Source organism: Cavia porcellus, unplaced genomic scaffold, assembly GCF_034190915.1.
Source record: "Cavia porcellus strain 051 isolate PalLab524CR breed Dunkin Hartley unplaced genomic scaffold, mCavPor4.1 scaffold_25, whole genome shotgun sequence".
NCBI classification, from domain to species: Eukaryota; Metazoa; Chordata; class Mammalia; order Rodentia; family Caviidae; genus Cavia; species Cavia porcellus.
The window spans coordinates 54,007,384-54,031,462 of record NW_026947508.1 but is presented as its reverse complement, the minus strand read 5'-3'; the positions used below and the strand labels follow the sequence as shown (position 1 = coordinate 54,031,462).

Sequence of the window (24,079 nt, the reverse complement as noted above, 5' to 3'; positions counted from 1 at the left end):
TATGATGCTGCAAGGCCCTATCGCTGAGCACAGAGTCCCTGGTTATATATAAAGAGAAACTCCTTTGACTACCATTCTAAGGAGAAGGTAGTAACTGACTATCCTAATTTCAGCAAAGGATGGTGGAATGTACTAACTTATTATGTATGAGAAGTTCACTGTTAAAACACCCACAAAGAAAAATATATTATCACTTTTATTACAAACATGTATTGCACACTTAAAAAGAAGATTCTGGACATAATCTCTCCCTTTCCTGATGACTCATGGGAATCAGCATAGCATACTAGGAGTAGGAACTAGCAGTGATTAAGCCCTTCATTCAGGCCAGGAAGTGTGTTGAGTAGGAGTTGCTCCCCTGTGTGCTAGTGTATCCTGACTTCACTCCTATCAAACTACTTCTCAGACTGTTTATCAAACCACTCGTCTCATCCTCTCCTCTCTTCATGGCCAAACTACATCACACTCAATGCCTCCATTCCCACAACCTAGCACAGGGTTATGCGACTCAAATTGGCTGCTACATGCAGAGATACTTCACACATTTTTATTTCTGCATGATCTTGCATTGCATGAACATAACAAATATTCTTTTTCCTGTTGGTAAGAATTTGGTTACCTCCCCATTTTTGGCAATTATAAATAATGATGTACTTTTTCATTGTATACATAGGTACACCCTTCTACTGAAAATACAGCTGAAGTATAGGACTGGATACAGAGTACAGAAATACTCTCAAACTCTGTTCCAAAGTGTGGTACCACTTAGTACTTCCACATAATGCTTGAACATTTAGGCATTATGTATCTCTACCACCACTAACTACAATCAATTTTTCTATTTTTAGCTAGTTAAGGGAGGATAATAGGATCTGTCTCAGTTACTTTTTAGTGGTTGCTGAGACAAAATACCTGATGCACAAAGTGGGAAAGGAAAGGTTTATTTCTTGTTTTTGGAGATTTCAGCCCATACTCAGTTGGCTCCTAGGCAGGATGGCATGGTTGGGCGGCAGTTCAAAAACAGCAAGGCAGAAACCGGCAAGAGAGAGTGAGACATACTTTCTTTCTTCCATTACATTACATCCTGGCTCCACCTGTAGGCCAGTGTAGCACTCACAACCCCAATCCAAGCACTAGTCAATGAAGAAATCACAAATGCACAATGCAAATGCATGAGGCCTGGGGGCCACCAACATAAACCATGACAGGATCATAGCATAGTTCTAATTTATACTTTCCTAATGAACAATGGGGCTAAAATGTTTTTATATTTTATTGTCCATTTGGGTATCTTCTTTCTTACAAAGTCATTCAATTAATTTTGGTTTTACTAATTTTCCACTAGTATTGTGTGTTTTTCTTATTAATCTGTAGAAATTCTCTACATACTTTAAGTCATTGTTCTATCTACTAGAAATATTTTCTGCCAAGTTATGGCTTGCATATTCACTTTATAATGAGTTTTTTTTCTTTTTGAGGAAAGTCCTTATTTTATCATAGTCCTATTTACTAATGTTTTTCACCATGATTTTTTGAGAAATATTGGTCTATACCAAAGCCACAAAGGACTTCTGTCTTTGAGAAAATTCATATTTTATATTTCATATTAGTTCTACAAGCCACTGAAAATTTACTTTTATGTGTGGAATAAGGCACAGGACAAAATTCAATTTTTGCTTTAGTGATACCATTTAGCATTGCTTTATTGAAACAAAATCTTTTACTTAAACCTCTGCAGTGCCATTGCTGCCACAAATTAACCATCTGTATATGTGACTTGTTACTGTGCTCCCTGATCTGTTTTCTTCTGCTTTACCTGTCCTCACTACAGTACCAGTCTTAATTGCTTTGCTTTCAATTTAGATATCTAAATTATGATATCTAGCAATATGAATCCTTCCAACTTCTTTCTTCATCATCTTACTATTGGCTCGTTCTATATAAGTTTTAGAGAAAGTGTCCATTCCCAGCACAAGAGTTTGCTAGAATTTTGAGATGGCCTGTATTAATCTATGGAACCTGGGGAAACTCAGATGTACAACATTAAGCCTTCCAGCCAATAAGCAGCATGCATTGGTCCAGTCATTAAAGATTCCTTTAGTACCTCACAATAATGTCTTAAAACTTTCTTCATAGATATATTTCACATAATTATTCTTAGGTGTCTGACATTTTGCTATTATTATAAGTTATGTTATATAAAGTTTTGTTCTTAAATGGTTGTTTTTGCTTTACAGAAACAAAATTGAGTATTGCATTATTTTTGCAGTAGAATCAGGCTAGATTACTAATATTTGATTTTTTACAGGGCTTTATAGGAATTACATGTGTGTGCTCCCATGCCTGGTTTAAACTACTTACTAAATTTTGATATTCTGCATGTAGGTTCTCTTATTTCTCTAAGTGTATAATTATATAATGTGTGACTAGCTTTATTTTTTTCTGATTTTTTAATTTTAATTCATTTTTCTTGACTTGTACTAGCTAGAACCTACATTAAAACATGCAAAAGAAGTAATGAGAGTAGGAATATTTTAAGAATTTCACATTAAGTATGGTATTTGCATTAAGTTTTCTTTGCAGATATACTAAATAAGAATAAAAAATACCATTCTAAGTTTGCCAAGATTTTTTAAAAATAATGAATATGTGTTCAAAATAATGAATAATGAATTTCATGAAGGGTCATTTAAAAAACTGTATTAGTGTAACCATATAATTTTCTCTTTTATCCTTTGACTTTTTTTTTTTGTAGTCTTTTTGAGATAGGGCTTCACTATGAAGTTCAGTCTTGCCTTGAACTTACAGCTATCCTTCTACCTCAGCCTCATGTGCTGAGATTTATAGGTATGTCCTACTACATCTGCCTCTTTAATTTATTTTCAAAAGTTAAAATAAGTCATGTTCCTCTTACAAGTTTAGGAAATTTTTGGCTATGACATGTTCAAATGTATCTTCTGCTTTAATTACGATTCTGGGATTCCAATTATACTTCCATTAGACCTTTTACCAAGCTCCATATATCTCATACTCTTCTGTGAATTTGTGAAAGCAGTTTCCATCCTTTTGTATACTACAATGAGGTGAGCATAATAGCTTTTATGTGATCTGTGTTCCAATTTTTTCATGTTCTCTTCAGTTGAATTTTCTACTGTTAACTTTATTCCACCTATCCAGTTTTCATCTTAGTTACTGAATTCTCAGTTCTAGAATTCCTGTTTCTTTTGTATACTTCCTAGCTCTCTGCTGAATTCTCCATATTAGCCTATATGGATATTTTAGCATCTGTATCTAATACTGTAACGTCCAGATTGATCTTATGTGGGTCTTTTTTTTTTTTTTTTTTGGTCTGGTTTTTGAATTCTCATATTTTGTATGCTTAAGTTATTTTTTCTTGAATGCAGTTACTATATTTTACTTTTAGATGTAACTTGGGCTTCTGACTATATAATCTTTTTTAAGTATAGCTATGATTGTGCCTATTGAAGTTACCTGAAAGAGGGACAGATCAACTGAACTGAATTAGATACTGATTCAAAGCTGGGTTGTAACCTTTGTAAAATCTGTGGGTTTCTAGTTTACCTTTACCTCTGGGCCCCAACTAAAAGCCTGGAGTGTTTATTGGTAAGTACTATTCCTTCTTAATGATCTCTCACTTTAACATTTATTTCCCAATCGTAGCCTGTCCAAATAGGTGATTAGTTCCTCATCCCTCAAAAGCTAGTTTTACAACAGCAAATGCCAAGGGTAAAAGGCTGCAAGAGTCTGGCCTTTTTTTAGGCCTGTTTTCTGATCTTGGTGCCTTAAGTCCTTACCAAGAGGCTATCTGATGCCTTCATATGGATGCACTTGTTAGATGTACATTTAATTATCTAGAGCTTCTCTGATTTGGGAGGATGGAAGCTAACCTAATCTGTCAGAAACAAACAAATAAATCCAATCAATTTTGAATGAATAAAGAAATGAAGTATGTTCTATCTGTTATCACATTTGTCCCAATAACAACATGTTAACAGCAGGACAATTTTGGCATAGTAAAGAGACATGATAGAAGGAAAGCATTCATCTGATCATGATCTTGTGACCTATGGAAAAAGTCAGACTTATGGAGGTGTCTTCTGGTAGCCACACAAGTGGTGATGGAAAGTCCTGAGATGTGAGGCAGCCTACCTGATCGATTTCAGGTAAACACCATGTTCTTGTTCCTGCACCAGACAGCTGTATCTATAAGCCTCTGTTCCCTGCATTAGGTAAGCCCATCATTATTTGTCAATATGTTTTAGTTTAAGTTTTTAAGTCCTTCCCTCCTCTTGCGTCCCCCTTAGTAGTTCCTTGGTCTTGGCCTTCAATCTCTCTTTCCAGTGCTGTCTACTCATCGATTAACCTTGATACTTCCGAAATCTGATTAAAAGATACTTTCTAAAACCAAAAATTACAAACTCTTTAAAATTATATTCAAGGCTCTCAAAAACTTGTTCTTCCCACATGTCTCCCAGGGTTCCATTTCAACATACATATGTAATACTACAGTTCCGTTAAAACATTCAATATCCTGCAACCAAGCATGTGTTCTCATGCTTCTGGATCTCAGTGCATGCTGTCAACCTCTCTGTCTTTCTTTTCTCACTCTCCTCCTCATCAGATAAATTCCTATTTTTCATGTGTTAAACCAATACAAATCTTCAGGATTGAGGGTCGGTTCTTATTGATCTGCTCAGGAAAAATAAGTTTAAACTCCCATAGTCCTCTGTACATACATTTGTCAGTCACATATCATATTAGAGCTTACTTTCCTGTTTTTGAAGTAAGGAATTGATCTTTTCTTATGCACATCTTCAGTATCTAGCATGGTGCAGAGATATGTTACACTGATATGTTGACTGAAGCTAGGAGAAAACAATATTTTTTTATAGCCAGTTATGACTTTTCACTAAAAAGTTATGGCACATTTTACCAAGAATTCTGAGTCAACAGTGCTGGACAACAGCCTAAGAATGACCCACAGACTTGCCTATCATGTGTGGCCTTTGTGGTCAGTATCTGGTCAGCTTTTGAAGGTGTTTTTTTTTCTCAATAACTTCAGAATTCACAGTTCTGGTTTAAGTGGATGAGTTCCCTAACCCTGTTACCACAGGTAGGAGATCTGAACAGAGGCTGAGCTTAGCAAATGGAAAAATTACTTTGCTTTGAGGCTAACAACTTACTATTACATTTCTTCTGCAAAATATGAGATAAAAATCTACTTGAAACAGAAATGGAAAGACATTTTCATAATTTAGTAATAGCCAGGTGAATATAAAGAGTTTGAAGAATAGAAAGAACATCTAAAATTTCAAATAATGATTGTCTAATTCATAGTGTGCTTTTTACAAAGTTCTCAAATCCTATTTTCTTTTCAAGGGCCACTGCTGGGTGCACCCTGTATCAGGAAACCCTTTCACCTTCATTGTTTCTCTTCTTCAGGATGTTTACTTAGGACCACATAAAGTAGCCTTGCTTACACTGAATCTCTTAAGATCACATTCAATGCGTGGAGGGGGAGAGAAAAGTGAAAACTTTTCAATCTAGTACTCAAGGATTCCTAGTGGCTCTCTATTTGATCTTTATCACCGCATCTTGCAGGAATCCCTTTATACATATCATAATTTCAACCAAATTCTTTTGTTTACATTTCCCAACCCCATTTCAGTGTCTTCAGTGATATTATTCTCTCCATCCAGAATACTCTACATTCCATCCTCTGTGGTGGAGAATTTACGTATTATCCTAGACAAGTTTGCACTTTTCTTTTTTTTAACTTTTTTATTGGTACCAGGGATCAAACTCACGACCTCCTGCTTGCAAGGCAGGTGCTTATGCTGCTGAGCTAAATCCCCAGCCCCCTATCCTAGAATAAGTTTAAAGGCCATGCCTCTCACTTTCCTGAAGGATCATGGTAGCTAATGTGAAGGGTTCTCACTATTAGTGTTATGACCTTAAGCAAACTCCTGAGTGGATGCAGATGACAAAGGCTGACTCTCTAGCACTTTTCTGTTACACTGAGGACCCTCCATGAATATTAGTATCTATACTTTTCTTTGGCAATTTGTTTCAACTGGAAATAACTTCTATTTTTCAGTCAAAGAATGCATTCCACATGTTTCTATTTCTTCTTATTAATGTATTTGCCATTGTAACCATTCTAGCACTTAGCATGTTGTTGGCAAACTCATTCATTACGTGCTGAGCTAAGTTCTGGGGTCTTCATGGAGGTGACTACAGTAAGATTCTTCTGCCCACAAGAAGCTCACAGTCTAACTAGAAGAACAATAATGTAATCAGGTATCTAGATACTTAAATACTAGATATTGTGTGTATGTTACACTTAGTGATTTGATAAGCACCCGGGTGAGAATGATGAAGACACATACATTAGAGTGGGCAACAATGACACAGCTCAGTAAAGTAGTGGCATGTGAGCTCCTTTGCAGAGCCACATTGCCTGGACATTTCCCACTGAATCCAATTTTGTGGGTTTTCTTCATAACTTGAAGCTATAAGGGGCTTGGATACACAAGATATGTAAGGTTTGTACTTGTGTTAGTGATACAGGTATGGCAGACCTCCTGCAAGGCTTCACAGTGTTGAGCCACAGGCTGCCACACTTTTAACTCTCTGGGTTAAATTCAGCCTGTAACCTGTTACAATGGGGCTAGCACCGAACAAATTCTCATTAAATCAAATGTAAGAGCCTTAACTTCCACTGGACCTGAGCATTTTATTCAAAGTCTTCAGGCTTTGGAATATATAAAACTATCTACCACTAATCAGTCTAAACGCTGGTGTGGGTGAAGCTGCATGAGAGGGCTGATGAGAGGGCTGGTATCACAAAGCCCCAATTTTTCTCTGTTCCGCACAGCACCTGAGTCAAAGCATGTCTCCTCTCAACCTCTAAGTGGGAGTGGTGATGGGCTGGGGATTTAGCTCAGGGGCATAAGCGCCTGCCTTCCAAGTGCATGATCATGAGTTCGATCCCTAGGACTGATTTTAAAAAAAACCTATGAATTCAAATTAGTTTAAATAAATTCTTACAATATCTACACATAGACACCATCCAGGGAGTGGTGAGCATAAGCACAATCAGAGAGTTTGCTGTCCACCTGAAACACTTCCAGACAAACATGCAGGAAATGTATAGCTTGTTTTAGTGCAAGAGAATATCACATCACCTGCTGTTCTGCTTCTGACACAAGTTTTTACAATGCAGTCTTTCCATTAGCCTGGATTCAGTTTTCCTGTTTGCGGGTTATATACAGTGGGCGTGTGTGCGTGTGCGTGTGTGTGTGTGTGTGTGTGTGTGTGTACATGTTGTGTGCACATGTGTATGCTTGTGCTACACTATGTTCTTGCTCTGGCTGAGCATATACTACACTGAACCACATCCACAGCCTCACAGACAACTTTTCACTGTAGTAACAAGTCTGTGCCACTGCTTATCTTTTAAGGAACCATTAGCAAATCCTGTAAGGCTCATATAGGGACTGATACAGTTTTGACATTGAATCTCCAGCTAAACCCACCAAACAGAAGCTATGATGCTGCTTCAGGATGGGGCAGAAATTTCCATTTAACTAGTTCCTTAAGGTACTAGGCATACTCGAGTTTGAAAAAATACTAAAGTAAGTTTGGAAGTCAGATTTTTAAACACTCTATTTTTTGTTTATATGTATTGTAAATTCAATTTAAATAACTTATTTGGAAGTAATTCTTCTGTTGTCCCTTCAATTGTTCATATATTTATGCTCTCAATCTTCAGTAAAGAGTAATTTATGGACTTCCGGGAGAACATGGCGGACAGATAACAGCAACTACCAGAGGCTCTCGGAAAGACTCGGCTCAGAAGCCAGGAATGGTGCGGACTAAGGAGACATAAGCAGGTGGAGATATGCTCTGCTGACTCAGGAACGAACTGGGCTAAGAGAAACCAACTTGGAATGCAGTCCTGGTGCTAAAACAGGAACAGAAAAGCTTTGGTGTGGATGCTGGACCCCGCGCCATTGTAAGCCGCGATTTGGGTTTCCCGCCGCGCGGCGGCTGGCTGCCTCTACAGCGACTCGGCAAGGAGAGAGACGCGCAGAAGCTCTGAGAACGGCAATCTGTGAACCGCAGGGAGGTGTGCACTGACTTGTGGTGAGGTGAGTGAGAGAAACTGACACTCTACCACAGTTTGACTCCAGCGGAGGACTTTCTGGGCCCGAGCAGTCCTGTGGGAGCAGGGCGCGGTGGCGACTCCAGCCACACATCCCCCTCTCGGGCGGGATTGGTGAAAAGTGCCTGGCCTGCATGACGCTGCCGGCGGACTTGGTAGGCTGTCCCAACCCAGATCCCAGAACCTGATGGTGGCCAGGAGGGGAGACGCGTAGGCTGGCTGGTCCGTAACTCCCTGGTGCGCAGCGGTGAGCAGGAACACCTAACTGGCGCAATTCGATCAGGCTGTGGCTGACTGGGAGAGAAGCTGGGCCTCTTATATAAGCTTGCATATATATATATAAGGAACAGAGAAGAAGAGGCAGCATGGGAAGAGGCAGCAACAAGAAAGGCTCCTCGGCCCCCAATTCTGAGAAACAGGCAATAGCAGACACCGCACCAATACACATAAGGCACCATATAGAGAGCCTCATAGACCAATTCAGGAATGAAGTTATCAATGACCTGAAGCTAGAAGTATGCAGAATAGTTAGAGAAATGCTAAGTACCACCCAAGAAAAAACAGGTGGTGGAATGGAAGAACAGAAAAAAAGGGGAGAATTGTTTGATGGAGAAAACAGAGAAAGCATAGAATACGTGAAGCAGGTTCAAAGGGACTACCAAGATACTAAGAAGTCTATAGAAGACTGGCATAACAACTTGAAAGAAACTAAGGACAGACTATCTGAACTGGAGGGCAGACTTGTAATATGGGAGAATGAAATGAAAAACTTCTTAAAAATAACAAAGAAACAAACAGCAATAATACAAAGACAAGAAGATGATAAGAGGAGCCATAACTTAAGGATTAAGAACATAAAAGAAGAAATAGGGACACAAAAAGTGAACTACAAAAGCTACTCACAGAAATAATCCAGGAGAATTTTCCTAATTTAGCAAAAGGTAAAGATACTCAGATGTATGAGGCATACAGGACCCCAGCTACCTACAACCCAAACAGAGCAACACCCAGGCATATAATAATAAAAATTCCAGAAATTCAATACAAGAACAGAATATTAAAAGCTGTAAGAGACAAGAAACAGACCACTTACAAGGGAACACCCATCAGAATTACAGCAGATTTCTCTGCACAAACCATCAAATCACGAAGAGCGTGGGGGGAAATAATTCAAGCTTTGAAAGATAATAATCTCCAGCCAAGATTGAGATATCCTGCACAACTGTCCATGGAAATTGATGGAAAAACAAGGTGCTTCCAGGATAAAGAGGAACTGGGGGAATTTGCAACCACCAATTCAACCCTACAGAAAGTATTGCAGGATATTCTAAATAAAGAAAAATACAAAGAACCCAGAAATAGTGGCGGGGAGGCCACAACAAATGGAGCAGAGAACAAAATGAAGAAGACAAACTGACAGCTACTGACAGAAAAAGAGCTCAACAGAAATGAGACAGAGAAGATTGGATGATAGGAACAGCTATTTTGGAGAAAATGACATCTTAATAGGTAATACTGATTTAGTATCATCTTGTTTTGAAGTCTCATCTAGCTTTTGTCCTTCTGTCTCCAATGGTCTAAATAGGCTGTATCTTATTGGATTTTATTATGTATGATAGTATAAGCAAAAACCTTTTAAAGACAAGGAGATTATACAGAAACCATTGTTCATTTTCTGTTAGTCAATTCTAAATACTCTGTAATGCTGTCATTCTCTTGAATGGTTTTACATTGTTTTGATATACTTAATGCTACAGTATACAAAGTTGTACTCAAGGATTTCAAAGAAAGAGACAATATGGTAACTACTTTTAGGTTAGGATTATCTGGTGGTGAAACACTATTCTGCTTAAATGGTTATGTTTTGATCTGCGCTGTTTCGTTGTTATGCCCTCTTTTATCTCAATCTCCACTCCATTATTTACTTTTTTATCTTTATCCTTTTAATTAAAGGAAAAAAATAGCAGGATATATTATAGTAACACACTTTGACTTTTCATTACCTTGATTTAAAGCCCTGTATTACTCTCACCATCTGGTTTTTAACTGATGTTCCCCTATTCTGTTTTGCTGGATAGTATCAAGTTCGAAAGTTTAGGCATCAGCTGTGAAGATAATGAGATTCATTATGACGCCCATTCTCGTTGACTTTTATCTACTTTTGAAGACCTACAATGTCTCCAATGTTTTGGTTTTGTCGGTTTTTTCTTTACTGTTTTGTTCAATTGTATTATAACTAACGATATAGGCAATTCTATTAGAGATAGCAGGAGGCATTATGGTAACCATTGTTGATCACCTTGTATTATGTTTTTACATTATCTATTATGTCCACCCTTTTGACTTGACCGATTATGTTCTGTTATATCACATTTGGTTTTACTCTCTTCCAAAAAAGTAATAAGAACCGTGGGAGCAATGAAACCCAAAATGTGTAATAGTCATGGTACAAAAGAGAGGAAAAGAAAGTGCTCCAAACTATATAACTGCATGTATATTTAAGTGTATAAGATAGAAAATGATATCACAGAGTTTTATTGGATCAATGAACAGAACTGTTTGCAGTATCATTGATGGAATGTCCACTTTACAAGCTTTAATTTTGTGACTTGAACAATTATTTCTAAGATGACAATATGTAATCCATTAACTAGTGATTTCCTACTGTTCATTTTTTTTCTGTAAATCTGTATAACCTGTACCCTTTCCCTGCTTTTTTTTTCTTTTCTCCTTAAATAAAACAAAAAAAAAGTAAAAAAAAAAAAAAAAGAGTAATTTATAACTAAAATGGGACCAGTCAGAAGTCATGTGGGACAATTTGTCATTATCACCAAAAAAGTGAAGATGGAAACATTAAGAAATGCATGCATGATTATCACATACTTTTATATATTTGAATCATTTCCTACACTAGGGAAACTATTCGGTATTCACACATCTGAGTTTGATTTATTTGACTTATGAGTATGGTCTCAAGCTGCACCCATTTTATAAATATCTCAATGTGATCCTTCTTTATAGCTGAGTAGTACTCCATTGTATAAAAATACCACAATTTTTTTATCCATTCCTCAGTTGATGGATACTTGGGTTGTTTCCAAGATCTGGTGATTACAAATTGTGCTGCAATAAACATAGGTGCGCATATATCACTGTGGTATGATGCTTTCAGTTCTTCTGGGAATATGCCTAGAAGTAGAACAGCTAGAACAAATGGGACTTCCAATCCCAGCTTTTTGAGAAATCTCCAGACTGACCTCCACAATGGTTATACCAGTCTACACTCGCACCAACAGTGCAGGAGAGTTCCTTTTTCCCCACAGTCTCTCCAGCATTTTTTGTTGGTTTTCTTGATCCTGGCCATTCTTTGAGGAGTGAGATGGAATCTCAGTGTGGTTTTAATTTTAATTTCTCTAATGAGTCATGATGATGAACCTTTTTTGATGTATTTATTTGCCATTTGTATTTCTTCATCTGAGAAGTATGTATTCATCTCAGATGCCCATTTTTGGATTGGATCTTTGAATTTTGAGGGTCTGAGTTTTTTAATTCTTTATATGCTTTAGACAAAAGTCTGTTGTCTGTAAGAGCCTCATGTGGTAATGGTGGATGGGCCTTCCAAAGGCAGCTAAGTCTATCTTTGTGGTTGGTTCATTGTCTAGCACTGTGATTAGGGGTGTAGTGCTGCACCAACCCACAGGTGGTGGTCAGCATAAAATATAAGGGAAGGAAGGAGGCATGCTCTGCACTTTTGCCCTTTATACTCTTGCCACCTTTGTTATCTCATAGAAGTCATGAATCATTGCCCCTCAGCCACACCAGCCTGCCTTGGAGCCAGCTGGACTGAGATCTCAAAAACTGAAGCTAAAAAGATCTTTCCTTCCTTCATTTGGGCGTCAAGTATTTTTTCTCAGCAACAAAAGAAAAGTAACCAAGACACTAAGCAACTGCATCATTGTGTGAACATCACAGGTGTACTTACATAGACAGAAATAGTTACGATATCACTAGGTAATATTTTAAGAGATCACTGTCCCATATGCACTGGGTTGTAGTCTAAGACACTGGCATGCAGTGCATGACTGTAAATATACACATGTGTATAAGCAGCGATATCTATACATATCATACATTCATGCAAAATACATGTACATAAATATCTTAAATATATATATATAAACATTAGACAAGCATACATATAACTCATATAAACACACATATCAGGGATTAATTCAGTCATAAGTTTGTGAACACAATATATGCACATGTGCATCACTTATACAAGCATAGGTAATGATATAAGAACACATGCATCTTTAATACCACATACACACATACACAAACACATGTATCAATACACCAATATAAATGTGCATGTGTAAACACATGCATATATACATTTATGCACATACTCATAGTACAGGTCAATGTATATGTCTGTATGGGAATTTATAAACTTCAGAGAGGGACAGAAGCTCTGTGAGACTAGGAACTTGGCTTTGTTTCTCACTGTATCTAATACAATGTGACAATGCCTGACACACAGAAAGAGAATATGACATTTTCATTAATGAAGGAATATATCTGTGCATTTCTTTTGCCCTTTGCCATCACTTACACAGTAGATCAGTCGAAATCACATTAAGCACAGGTAAACACACATAGATACCATTGCTAGGCACTGTTTTAAGTGCTTTACAGGTCTTCTCTCTCGGTCTATGAGGTAAGTCTACCCACTCCTATTTCAAGGAAAACTAGGCATGGGGTGTTGGGGACTCCACATCTGTGCAACCAGTTTTCAAGTCAGCTATGTGTTCTTAACTACTGTACTGTTACCTCAAAATCTCAAACTTCCACTTCCTTCAGAGAGCCAAATTCTAAATCAGAGTCATAGTAGAGAGCACAGGTAAGAACCAGAATTATGGAAAGGTGGGGTGGAGGAGGTGCTGTGGCATGCTACAACTGCTGCGTGCCAACACTTCCTTCTTAGCTTCTCCAGACATGAGTTACAGAAGGAACTGAGGAGATCCTTAACATGCTCAGGATGGAAAAATTTTAAAGACAGTATTTTTCTTTGCTCTTTAAAGTTACTTGTATGAATGTATTGTTAAGGTAAAACTTGAAACAAGGAAATGAAGCAGGTCCATAGGCAGGCACTAGGGGAGCCACCAGTAGCTCAGATGAAAGCTGCTGCTGCAGGACAGTCACTGGAGATGTGCACTTTCCCACCACCAGCTGCTGGCTGGCCTGGCCCAAAGCAAACACCACGCTGTGGGATAGTACATGGACAGGAAGCACCAAGTGTCGTGTAGAGCCTGTGCCATGGAAAATACTGGCCCTGATCCCATTCTTATAGCCAGTGACGCAAGAGCAACCTCAGACTCAGCACCCAAACAGATGCTTTCCCGGGAGTATTTTATCTTTCAAACTGAGAACAGGAGGTACTTCTAACAGTTGTTGGCAGTGTCAGAACCCAGGAGTGAGCTGGGCTACTGTGTATTTTCTGTTTTTGTTCCCAAGCTCAGGAAAAGAAAATAGCAACTCATGTCCTAGCCACATAGGAATATAGGAGAGATTAAATAGAACATGCTGGTCAAAATTTCCCCTGAAAACTACATAAGGTTTTGGAGCAGATGTCAGAGATGTGGCTACAATCAAGGTCTCTGAGCACAGGAACTTGCAGTGGGTCCAAACACTCTGTTTCATGTGCTAAGCAGATTACTTAGTTTGTTGCAAAGGTCGCACCAAGGTAGATATGAAGACAGGGCAGGGGCATAATCTTGGTCTCAATCCCTTCTAGTCCTAGGTTATAACCTAGGCAAATCCCCTCACTTCCTGCAATGCCAGTTTTCTCAATCATTAAGGGGAGATAAATGTACCTTCCTTGTTTCTGGGGTAGTGGCTTCAAAATGGCAAGTCATTTCACAAATGAAATTACGGTATGCACTGAGCAATTAACAATATTAATCAGCAAAATTAATGTCAACATTCACATCATTAACACACACAGGCAGAAATAGCTATGAAATCCCCTAGTTTGCTCTAAAAATCTGCCCTTACTCACCAACTGTTAGAACTCAGATTCTTGTACTGCTTTGAATATTCTTTATCAAAATCACCTCCCTATTCTGGGCCTTATAAAATGGATATAGAAACACACCTAGAAGAATGTTAAGTAGAAGTATTATCTTCTGTTACAGGCACAGTGGGCCCTTGACTTGTGAACTCAATTCGTTCCCAAGGGCTGGTTGCAGCTCAGGTAGTCAACTTAAGGTTCAGGGTCTACACAGCCTTCGAAGTCTCTCTCTTGTATACAGGCAGATCTCAGTGTCCTTACAGAGACAGTGCCCAGGATTTCTCTATTAACCCTGCAGAGGAAAGGATGTTGTAATTTTTCTTCTAGAATTCTTTAGGGGTTAAGTCTATATTTGAGACCACCTAGAAGCACAAGTGGCCAGCATTCCAATCACAGCTCAAGACTTTGGTTGTAAGTTAAAACTAAAAGTGGCCATAATGCATGTTGTTTGTATGTCAGGCCAGTTTTTACTCAAGGGCCTTCTATGTAGGTATACACTAGCCAGGCCAGGTCAGAGAAAAGTCAGAGGCCCAGAGTCATCCGGGCTTAGACCTAGCAACCAAATTTATAATTTAATAATGCTACCATGGGCAAGTTATCAAACTGTAATTTCTCCAAATATTAAACACAAAACAATGGTAGTCACAGCATGGTTATGAGTCGACAATACAGACTACAAATGTACCTAGCAAAATACTTGGCGAAGAGTATGTGTTCAATAAGTGTAAGTGAAATAAAAATAACTGCTTTCAGCTCTTGGAGGAACTTGATTCCTAGGTGTGTTTATTTATTGTGATGCATATTTTTATTTTAAAGATATAAAAGAGAAAAATCAAGAAGCAAACAATCCAAAAGCAACAATAAAAGCAAAGTGACAACAATAACAAAAAACCAAAAGCAAAATAAAATTTCAAAACAAGATGAAGGAATTTAACTGTGGTTGTTATATTGCATATTGTTATCTTCAAAATAGTTGCTCAAGTTAACACATATCGGCTTGCAAGATTAATCAAACAATATAATTTCCCTGTGAGCAGTTTCTTTCCCTTTCACTGTATCTATTTTAACTTTTGGATTATTCACTCTTTCAGTCTCTTACACTAGTGAGACAATAATAGCTTTATGGAGACTCTTTGCAGCAGACTATTGATTGTGGTTACAAAACAGGGACTCATTCATGGGTTGCCTAGAAAACTATTTATTTATTTATTTATTTATTTATTTACTTGCTTACTTGCTGACTTACTAGCTATCTGTGATACTCACTATAACCATGAAATGGGCTCTAAGGTATGGAAAAGAATAACATACCCACAATAATTCTCTCTTCCTGATTCAGAGGTGGTGTTGCACAGAGTGGGCAGGGCCCCAGCTGATGAATTAGGAGGTGTGGAGTTTAAATTGAACTCAGTTCAATTTGTTGGTGAAACATCTGACTGGGTCTCAGCTTTCTTGTCTGTGAACTAGGAATTTGTTGGAAAAAATCTTTACACAACCTTTTAATTCTGAAATCTAATAATTACTCATTATCTAAACAAGAGTGTATCAAGCTGTGATTTCTCGTTAGGCTAACAGCTGTACACACTGTTTTGTGTAGAAGTTAAAGAGCATGAGACAGGAGAGCTGGCAGCAGCCCAAGATCCTGGGTTGCTCCTAGCTCTGTCCAAGGCTAGAAGACAAGTGACTCCACTCCGACCAGTCCTCCACAGCCTAGAGAAGAAATGTACTTTAAGAAAGCCCAGAACCTGAGGACAGGGACGCCAAGTTGCCCTTCTCCTCATCTCCTCTGCCCCTCTGCCATGGAAGGGGTGCCTTGCCCATCACTGCCAGGTCCCAAACAGAAGAAATTTTTATTAAAGAAATCTTACCTTAAGACAATCAACTTGAAATCACATTACCAAATTTCTCCTTCTTACAACTCACACCCAGAAACTCTGAGTTATCTTTGTGGTACATGTTCAGGGACTGGCAGGGTTTTTTCCTTCCAGACTGCCAAGCACCACTTGATCTACACTTCGAATTCCCTCTATCCCTTGTGGACCCTCCGCCTGTCTAACCCACCTTCTCCTCTCAGAAAGCTGCCTCCTGCCCCAGGTCCTGGCCAGATCTGGGGTGGCTCCTCCACAGCATAGTTCTGCTCTGGCTAGACTGCCTCCTTGACAGCTGTGTGTCACTACTGCTTCTGACCCTTGTATTCTTGGTGCCACGTCATTCCCTTATTCCATCTCCTCTGCACACCAGGCCTCAACTCGGACTTTAGGACACAGAACCTTCACAAGGTCTGCCCAGGAATCTGCATTTTTCAAAGACTCCTTCACTCGGATTTAGCAATCCTTATTTTTGAGTGCTCAAAGTTCTTGCAGTTATCTTAATTATTAATGAATTCACTGAGGTACTGAGGAACTGAGCAGGTGGGTTCCATGCTGAACGATGAGCAAACCAAAGAGAATACAATATGATGGTGAAATAGGGACGTAGTGTTGCAGAAACACAGAGTTTGGAGGGATTCATTCTTCTCTGAGTAGAATTAAATTTGAGGACTCCCATAGTGGAAAATGTTAATAGATGAGCAGGACTGCCTACATGGGGAAGGGAGAGATGACCTCCCCAAACAGGCAAATGGGTGATCAAAGAAAAGAGGCATGTGGGAAGTACAGAAAGGAGGCCAGCAGTGTGGTACAGCTTGATTTCAGCAAGAGACACATACACATGCCACCACAACTGGCTAGACTTAGTTTTATAGTATTTATTTTGATAGTACAGGACAGTCCCTGGCAGCAGCCCTCTGCCTGCCTTTCAGCATGCAGTGGTCCCCACTGAGTTCTTGACACCTGGCTGGAGGTGAACTGAGACTGTCACTTCAGGGACAGTTTCAAAAGCAAGCCTGAAAGGCTTTCCTGGCCTCCCATGTGATCTGGAATGTCAGGAACACGAGGGACACATCCATTTAAGGGTTCAGGTTCTTTCTATGCTTATACTAAAACACAAATCATGACACTACCACTAAAAGCACACGCTTCGAAGTGCTTCAAGGGAATACCCTTGCTTGTAGCCAGAACTACACTGCCTACATCTCAACCACCTGTGGGTGGTGTTGGCCATTCACTGTCTCAGGCACAAGGAACAAGACTGAGGTCTGAGAGATGAACAGGACAGATGTGCTCACAGACTGATGAGGGCCACACTATTTCTGCAAGTCCATACACTCAATAGTAGGACAAGACACTGTTTAAAATCTGCCACTCATGGAAACAGGTTCATCTTCACTCTAAGGCTAAGGTCTTATTCTTGCCTTAATGAGATTAAATTTAATAAACTTAGAAAGCATCTATTAAAACAAGACACAGGTTCAACATGAGGGATACAAGATGAAAAATGGAACTTCCTTGTCCAAGAAGAAAAGATAAGCACACAGATGAAACATTATAACAGTGTGAGCACTTCTTCAAATAAGTAAAAGTGGTAAAAGAAGCATAATTTAGAAGATTTCTAAATAAGTCTGAGTGTTCTAAGGAAGGCCATGTAAAAGAGAAAACACCTGATAGGCCTTTAAATTAGAGGCATGAAACTGAGAGGCATAAACTTAGTGGCAGAACATTTACGTGGACATTACAGGAAAAAAAATTCAGCCAGAAAAGTTCAGGGCAGCTAAGGTGTGAATATGCCCCACTAGGGCCATGTATTGTGACAGTGTTGAAGGACTGAGCCCTTAAGAAGTGTTTCATTCTGTGGACATGAGTTCACTGTCTGTGCAATAGGCTCCTCACACAGGATGAATCAGCCCTTCATCTGTGTGCAGGAGCACTCTCTTGCTCCTCTCCTGCTGTGCGATGATACAGCAAGGCCCTGGCTAGATGTGGACCCCTTATCCTGGAATTTGTCGCGCTCCAGCACTGTGAACACTCTGTTCTTCATAAGCTGGCTGGTCATAGCTATCTTGCTATAGCAGCACAAAGTGGATTAAGTCTTTAAGGACAGAGAACACACATGCCAAGACATAGAGGTACAAATGGTGTAAACTATGAACAGGGGTACAGTTTGTGTCTGTGCTGGAAAGACAACTCTCAGCTGGAAGATAAAATGTGAACTAGTTCTCCTTCAAAGTTTTTATTTTTAAGCAATGGGGTCTTGTTATGTTGCTTAGGCTAGAGCCAAACTTCTGGGTTCAAGTGATCTTCCTGCTTCAGCCTACCGAGTAGCTGGACTACAGATGTATAACACCATACCAGCAAAGTTTCTGATTCTGATCCATAGCAAGACACATAGGCACTTATACACAGAATGAAAGTGTTGTGCAGCATTAACCTTTACTATGTGAGTTGTACTTTATGAGTTGTACACTGTTCTACTCCATCCCAGTCTACTCTGAAAATCCCATACCTATGTCTCACTAAATTCACTTCATGAATTATGACCCACAGTTTAAAATAAGCACTGTTAGAAAGGCTGGGGAAAGACACAGTTATAGAGAAGTGACATATATGAGAATCATGATAGCCAAAAGAGGAAAAAGAAATGAAAAAAGAATAGGAAAAAAAGAAAGGAAGAAGAAAAATCAACACTGTAATGGGAGGAAGGGACTGGATTGTTTGCCACGGTGTGTGGTTCCCTACTAAACTTTGGGAAGAAATTTTAGGTATACACTAATTATTTGCAGTTCTGGGGATCAACCTCAGGAACTCAGAAATAGTAACCAGGTTCTTTGCCGCTGAGCTATCTCCCCAGTTCCTGGTTCACTGTCTTTTAGCAGCATGGCTGGGTGCGATAAATGCTTAATTAGTATTTGAAAGATGAATAAATGAATGCAATAGTGTCAGATTTGAGAATTACATAGGAGGAAAAAAAATCAAGACTACAATCAACTAACTAGATATAAGACAAAAACCTATACTATAAAAATAAATACTATAAAACTAAATCTAGCCAGTTGTGGTGGCATGTGTATGCCTGCAATCCCAGAACTCTAGGGGGCTGAGGCAGAAGAGTTATAAATCTGAGTCCAAGCCTAGGCAACTCAGTGACTTAATGAGATCTTGTCTTGCAGTAAAATTTTTCAAAAGGGCTGAGGATGTAGCTCAGCACAGAAGCGCAGTATTCAAACCCAAGTACCCACTAAATAAACAAGTATCTATTATACTTATAAGAATTTTATGTTACCATTAGAAAAAATGAGTACAGTGCCATCATACATGCTAGTTGGAAATGCACATGTTTTTAAAATTTTTAGGAAACAAAAGAAAAAAAGCAGGCATTTCCTTGGATCACTTTTTATATTATTATATGTAGAGAAATATTATGTATGAAAATGCAGTAGTATCTTTATATATTATTATTATTTGGTTTGGGGGATGTTTGGCCTGCCACCAGCTCGCTCCCAGGTCCCCAGCCTCCAGCTCTTGTGTGCTGGAGCCGCGCCAGACTGCTTACCCGCTCCCAAGAAGGTAGCTACAGTGGCGATGTCCCACTCCCATGTCCCTAAATTTTATATTTGATAAAAAAAAATTATATAATTTTACCCAATGCCTAACTGTAAAAGGCTTTGCATTACTACACCTTGAGTCAATGGTTCTTGGTCTCAGTTTTACTGTCACATAATGAGTGTCGCATGTTTTGAAGAACATTCTACTGACAAGGGAAAGAGATTACCTAATCCTCCTGCGTGGGCATCGATGAGCGAGGCCGCCACTGCAATGCCGACGGGAAGGCCGAGCTCTTTTGCTGCTTCTGGTGTGAGCCCACTTCCCAGAGAAGCTCCAGGAGGCAGCACTTGGTTTCCTGGGTAGACAGGAGTGAAAACAAACACCCATCAGTTTGGAAAAGAAAAATGGACAAAGGATTCCTTATGAGAACTTCTTTGCTCCCTCCTGCTTTGCTGCTGCTTTTCCCCTGAACTTCACAAACATAGAAACCATCTGGCCATGAAGAGGCACTTTGCTCATTTGGTGACCACGCTGTGTATACTTGATATGTGTGGTCATGTCTGGAGGTGCTCTACAAAGCTGAAGCTCTGAGGTACTGCTCAAACCAAAGGAAAATTAAAATTTATGCTAAAGGAGCATAAATTCAGTAGCTACTCAAAGACCAGGGGAACATAAACTCCACAAGAATCTGAGAAATTTGCTTGTATAATGTTGCTTCCTAGCAAATGATAAGGATGTAAGGGAAGTATTTTGTCAAAAAAACCAAAACAAAGTCCAAACTAACCTGGTGAACTTTACAGGGCTGCTACTTGCACAACTATAGAGTACAACTTGACTGAACCTCTTTAGAAGTGTGCAATGTACTAACCCTGACATTTGAGGTGACCTTGAATTCTTACAGTACTCAGCCTTCAGTTAATAATTTCTTGACTATCTTGCTGTGAATGCCAGAGGGCTGTAAGCGACAGTGCTTGCTCCTAACTTAGGAAGACAAAATAAAGACAGTGTCTAAACAAGTTGGAACGCTCTCCCACCACCAAAGAATTCCAGAATAAGTATTTCTGCACTGCACTGACCCATGTACATAAACACATATGTGCACATGTACAAATATGTAGAGTTGGCTAAAAAATGTATACATGTTTCAGGAGAAGAAAAATAATAAATGTCTGGAAACTAATGGTCACCACTTGGAGCCCCTCTGGTAATTATAGAGGTCAAAGGTAACTTATATTTCTGTCATGATGCCTCAATAAATTTAATATTAAAATATTTATATATGCTTTTCTTGAAATGTGTATACATTTTTTGGGAGACTATATATATAAAAATCTTTTGAGGCCCCAAATTCTAGGATTCTAGAATTTAGCACCAACCAACAGGATTATAACCTGGATGGAATAGAAAGTGAAAAGGAGGCTCAGTAGCTTTTGCTACTTCCTGTCTGCCCTGCCATGGATTATTTCTTATCTGTCATATCTCTCTGCATAATGCCTTGCAGCCAGCCAACTATGGATTGACATCTCTATACACTGTGAACTATAATAAACATTTGTCCCTTTAACTTGTGGTTGTTGGGTATTTTATCTCAGAAATAAGAGAATTAAGACAAAGTCAGAAACTACTGCGATGGCTTCTGATCTTTCTTGTCCAATTACTATCCACTGGATACAGAATTAGACACATAAAATATGGCTAGAACAATGAGGAGCTAGATTTCTCACTTTCTTTGATTTCAGTTCCCTTTTAAATTAAAAAAAAAACTAACACTGAGTTCAGTAACTGAAAACTTTAAGTATGCTTGGGGTGAATCTATCTTTTCAACAATAATTTATGTAACTCAATGAAAATCTAGTGTCTAAATTGATACATCCAGTAGAAATTACATACCACATGCCAAAGACTGAGTCTCAAAAATGTATAAATGATATTTGGACATATTAAATTAAATAAAATATTAAAATTTACTCCATCTATGTTTTTTCTTTAACTTTTACTGGAAAACTTAAAGCCACATATATGGCACCTAAGGCATAGCGATAAGACCGGCTTGGGCTTGAGGACAAGGTTATGCTACTCCAACAGAGGCAGAAGGAAGACAATTTCTCATTGTGTTGAATGTTTAGGGTAGTAGAAATTTGGAGGAGCTGGGGATTTAGCTCAGTGGCATAAGCGCCTGGCTGGCAAGTGTGAGGTCATGAGTCCCTAGTCACCCCTTCCCCTGAAAAAAATTTGGAATAAAGTATGTCTTTGGTTCTGCATAATTTGGTTCTGGGAAATAACTTAATTATGCCATCATATCAAGGACAAAAAAATACACATCATTCCAACGGTGGGCACTTCTATTTCACTGACTATGTTGAGGACACTACATGCACCTTTTTACTTCATTTTCGTAGTAACCTTCTCTGCAGGAGAAAGCAGTAAATATACATTCCCAATTTTACAACTGAATTTTGGCAGTTGAGGTTTATAAACAGAAAATGTATGTCCCAAATAACACAATGTAAGAATTACAGACAAACTTTGCACTCCTCTTCCAATGACATCCAAAGTTGTACCTCATGGACAGAACCAGCTTCCATGTACCATGCAGAGAGAACCCATCCCGACATGACAACTGCCTTACACCAACTCCACAGCCATGAGTTCCTTGCCCTGGTTGTGACCACCTACCAACTTCAAAGCCACTTGGTACTTCGTTTCCTCTTGGCACAGAGCAGCAGAGGTGCAGACCAACTGACAGACCTAATAGTGGACAAGGCCAACACTCTGGTGGAGAAGATAAGCCCCAGAGAGTTGGTTAGCTCAAGGGAGAAATGATGGAGCTGATCAGCAGAGCTTGCCACAGGAAAAGCTCATGGCTATTATAAACTATAAAAATAGCATGGAGTTATACTATGAAAGTGACTCCCTCACAGCAGACTACAGATGGAGATGAAACCCAGTGCAGTGCTGGCCATATTGCCAAAGTGTTTAATCAGTCATAATCTGGGGAATGAGTTAATTGTTTAAGATTATTACACTTCAGGACAGACAATCACAGAGACAAAGAGAGTGAGGGCTAGACACAGACACTGGGAAGTTTAAACTCAGGCTGGGAAGGGCACTTGCCCTTGCTTCCATGTAAGACACCAGGCCCAGTTGGTGTGCCTTACATGGCAACTGGATCCAAAAATGCTGTATTAAGTCTAGCAGTCTGTTTGAATTCCTGCCCCATTGGGTACATACTAGAGATCAAGGGACTGCTTGCTTTTCTCATATATCAGGTAAGTACATACCTCAGCTTTGATACTTGCCAGAGTGCGGGCTGAACAAAGGGCCTCTGGAGTGGGAGGCAGCACCTCATAAACCCACAGGCCATAAAGCTATGTGGAGAAAATCAGGATTTGCTAGATTTCAAGATTGCAGATCATGGAAAGAAATCACCAAACCACTTATTCAGAAGCACAGAGGAATTTTTTTTTAACTCAGCTTTTTCCTTCACTGTTTTTTTTTTTTCCTTTCTCTCTCCCTCTCTTTCCCTTTTTCTTTGTACCTATTCCTTTTTTGGATTGTTTGTTTCTGATTTTTTTCCTTTATTTTGGTCACTGCTTTTTTATATTTTCTTCTTTTTCTTTATTGTTCTTTTCTGTTACTTGTATCTAATATTATTGTTTTCTTTTTAACTCTGAATAGGATCCTTTATTTTCCTTTCCTTCTCATCTCCTAAGAATTTTACAAATTCTACTTGCTTCACTCCCAGTTCTTCAACCCTTTTATTTTTACTTGTATAACAGTCAAACGTCATGAATTTTTAGATATTTAACACTTTTTATTATTGCAACTGTTCTAGTTTTTAGTAGTGGTACAGTTATTGTACTTAGTAGATATTTATTGTATGTTAATATTTGGGGTCGTACTAATATTTATATTCTATTGTAAACATATGTTCTATGGTTAAAGGTAGTACATTATTGGTTCTAAGGATATGTCAGTATCCAGTTCATCTTCCCACCCATTACTGTTGCTGATTTTATTGTGATTGCTAAGGTAGCAGAGTTGTTGCTATTAACTAATTTTCTTAGTATGCTATTACCTAGATTGCCCTTTATCACTAATACTGTAGTCCTTTCTGCAGAACGGAGTGCTGGGCCAAATACACAGCATCCTCAGACAGTTGGATCTTAAAACAGAAACAAAAGCCTATAGTTAGCTGTGCATGGAATACATTACTAAAAAGGAGACACTAAAGAGATTTCCATAGTAGCAACAAAGTCTTCCATGCTAATCAACCTTCAAACATCAACACACCACACCCACACCCACACACACACGCACGCACGCACGCACACATGCACACACGCACATACACGCACACGCACACAGATCCCTGAGAAGACAAGGCAGCAAAAT

General features: G+C 38.9%; 1 protein-coding gene across 14 annotated transcripts in view; it reads right to left on the bottom strand.

Moving 5' to 3' along the window:
* The window catches only part of Fggy (FGGY carbohydrate kinase domain containing), a 511,054-nt gene that overhangs the window by 255,197 nt on the left and 231,778 nt on the right, over positions 1-24,079 (bottom strand). For all 14 annotated transcript variants that reach the window (XM_063236600.1, XM_013146222.3, XM_003464041.5 and 11 more), the window contains one exon: positions 19,911-20,039. In XM_063236600.1, the coding sequence (XP_063092670.1) occupies positions 19,911-20,039 (129 nt within the window). The remainder of the gene's footprint in view (positions 1-19,910; positions 20,040-24,079) is intronic.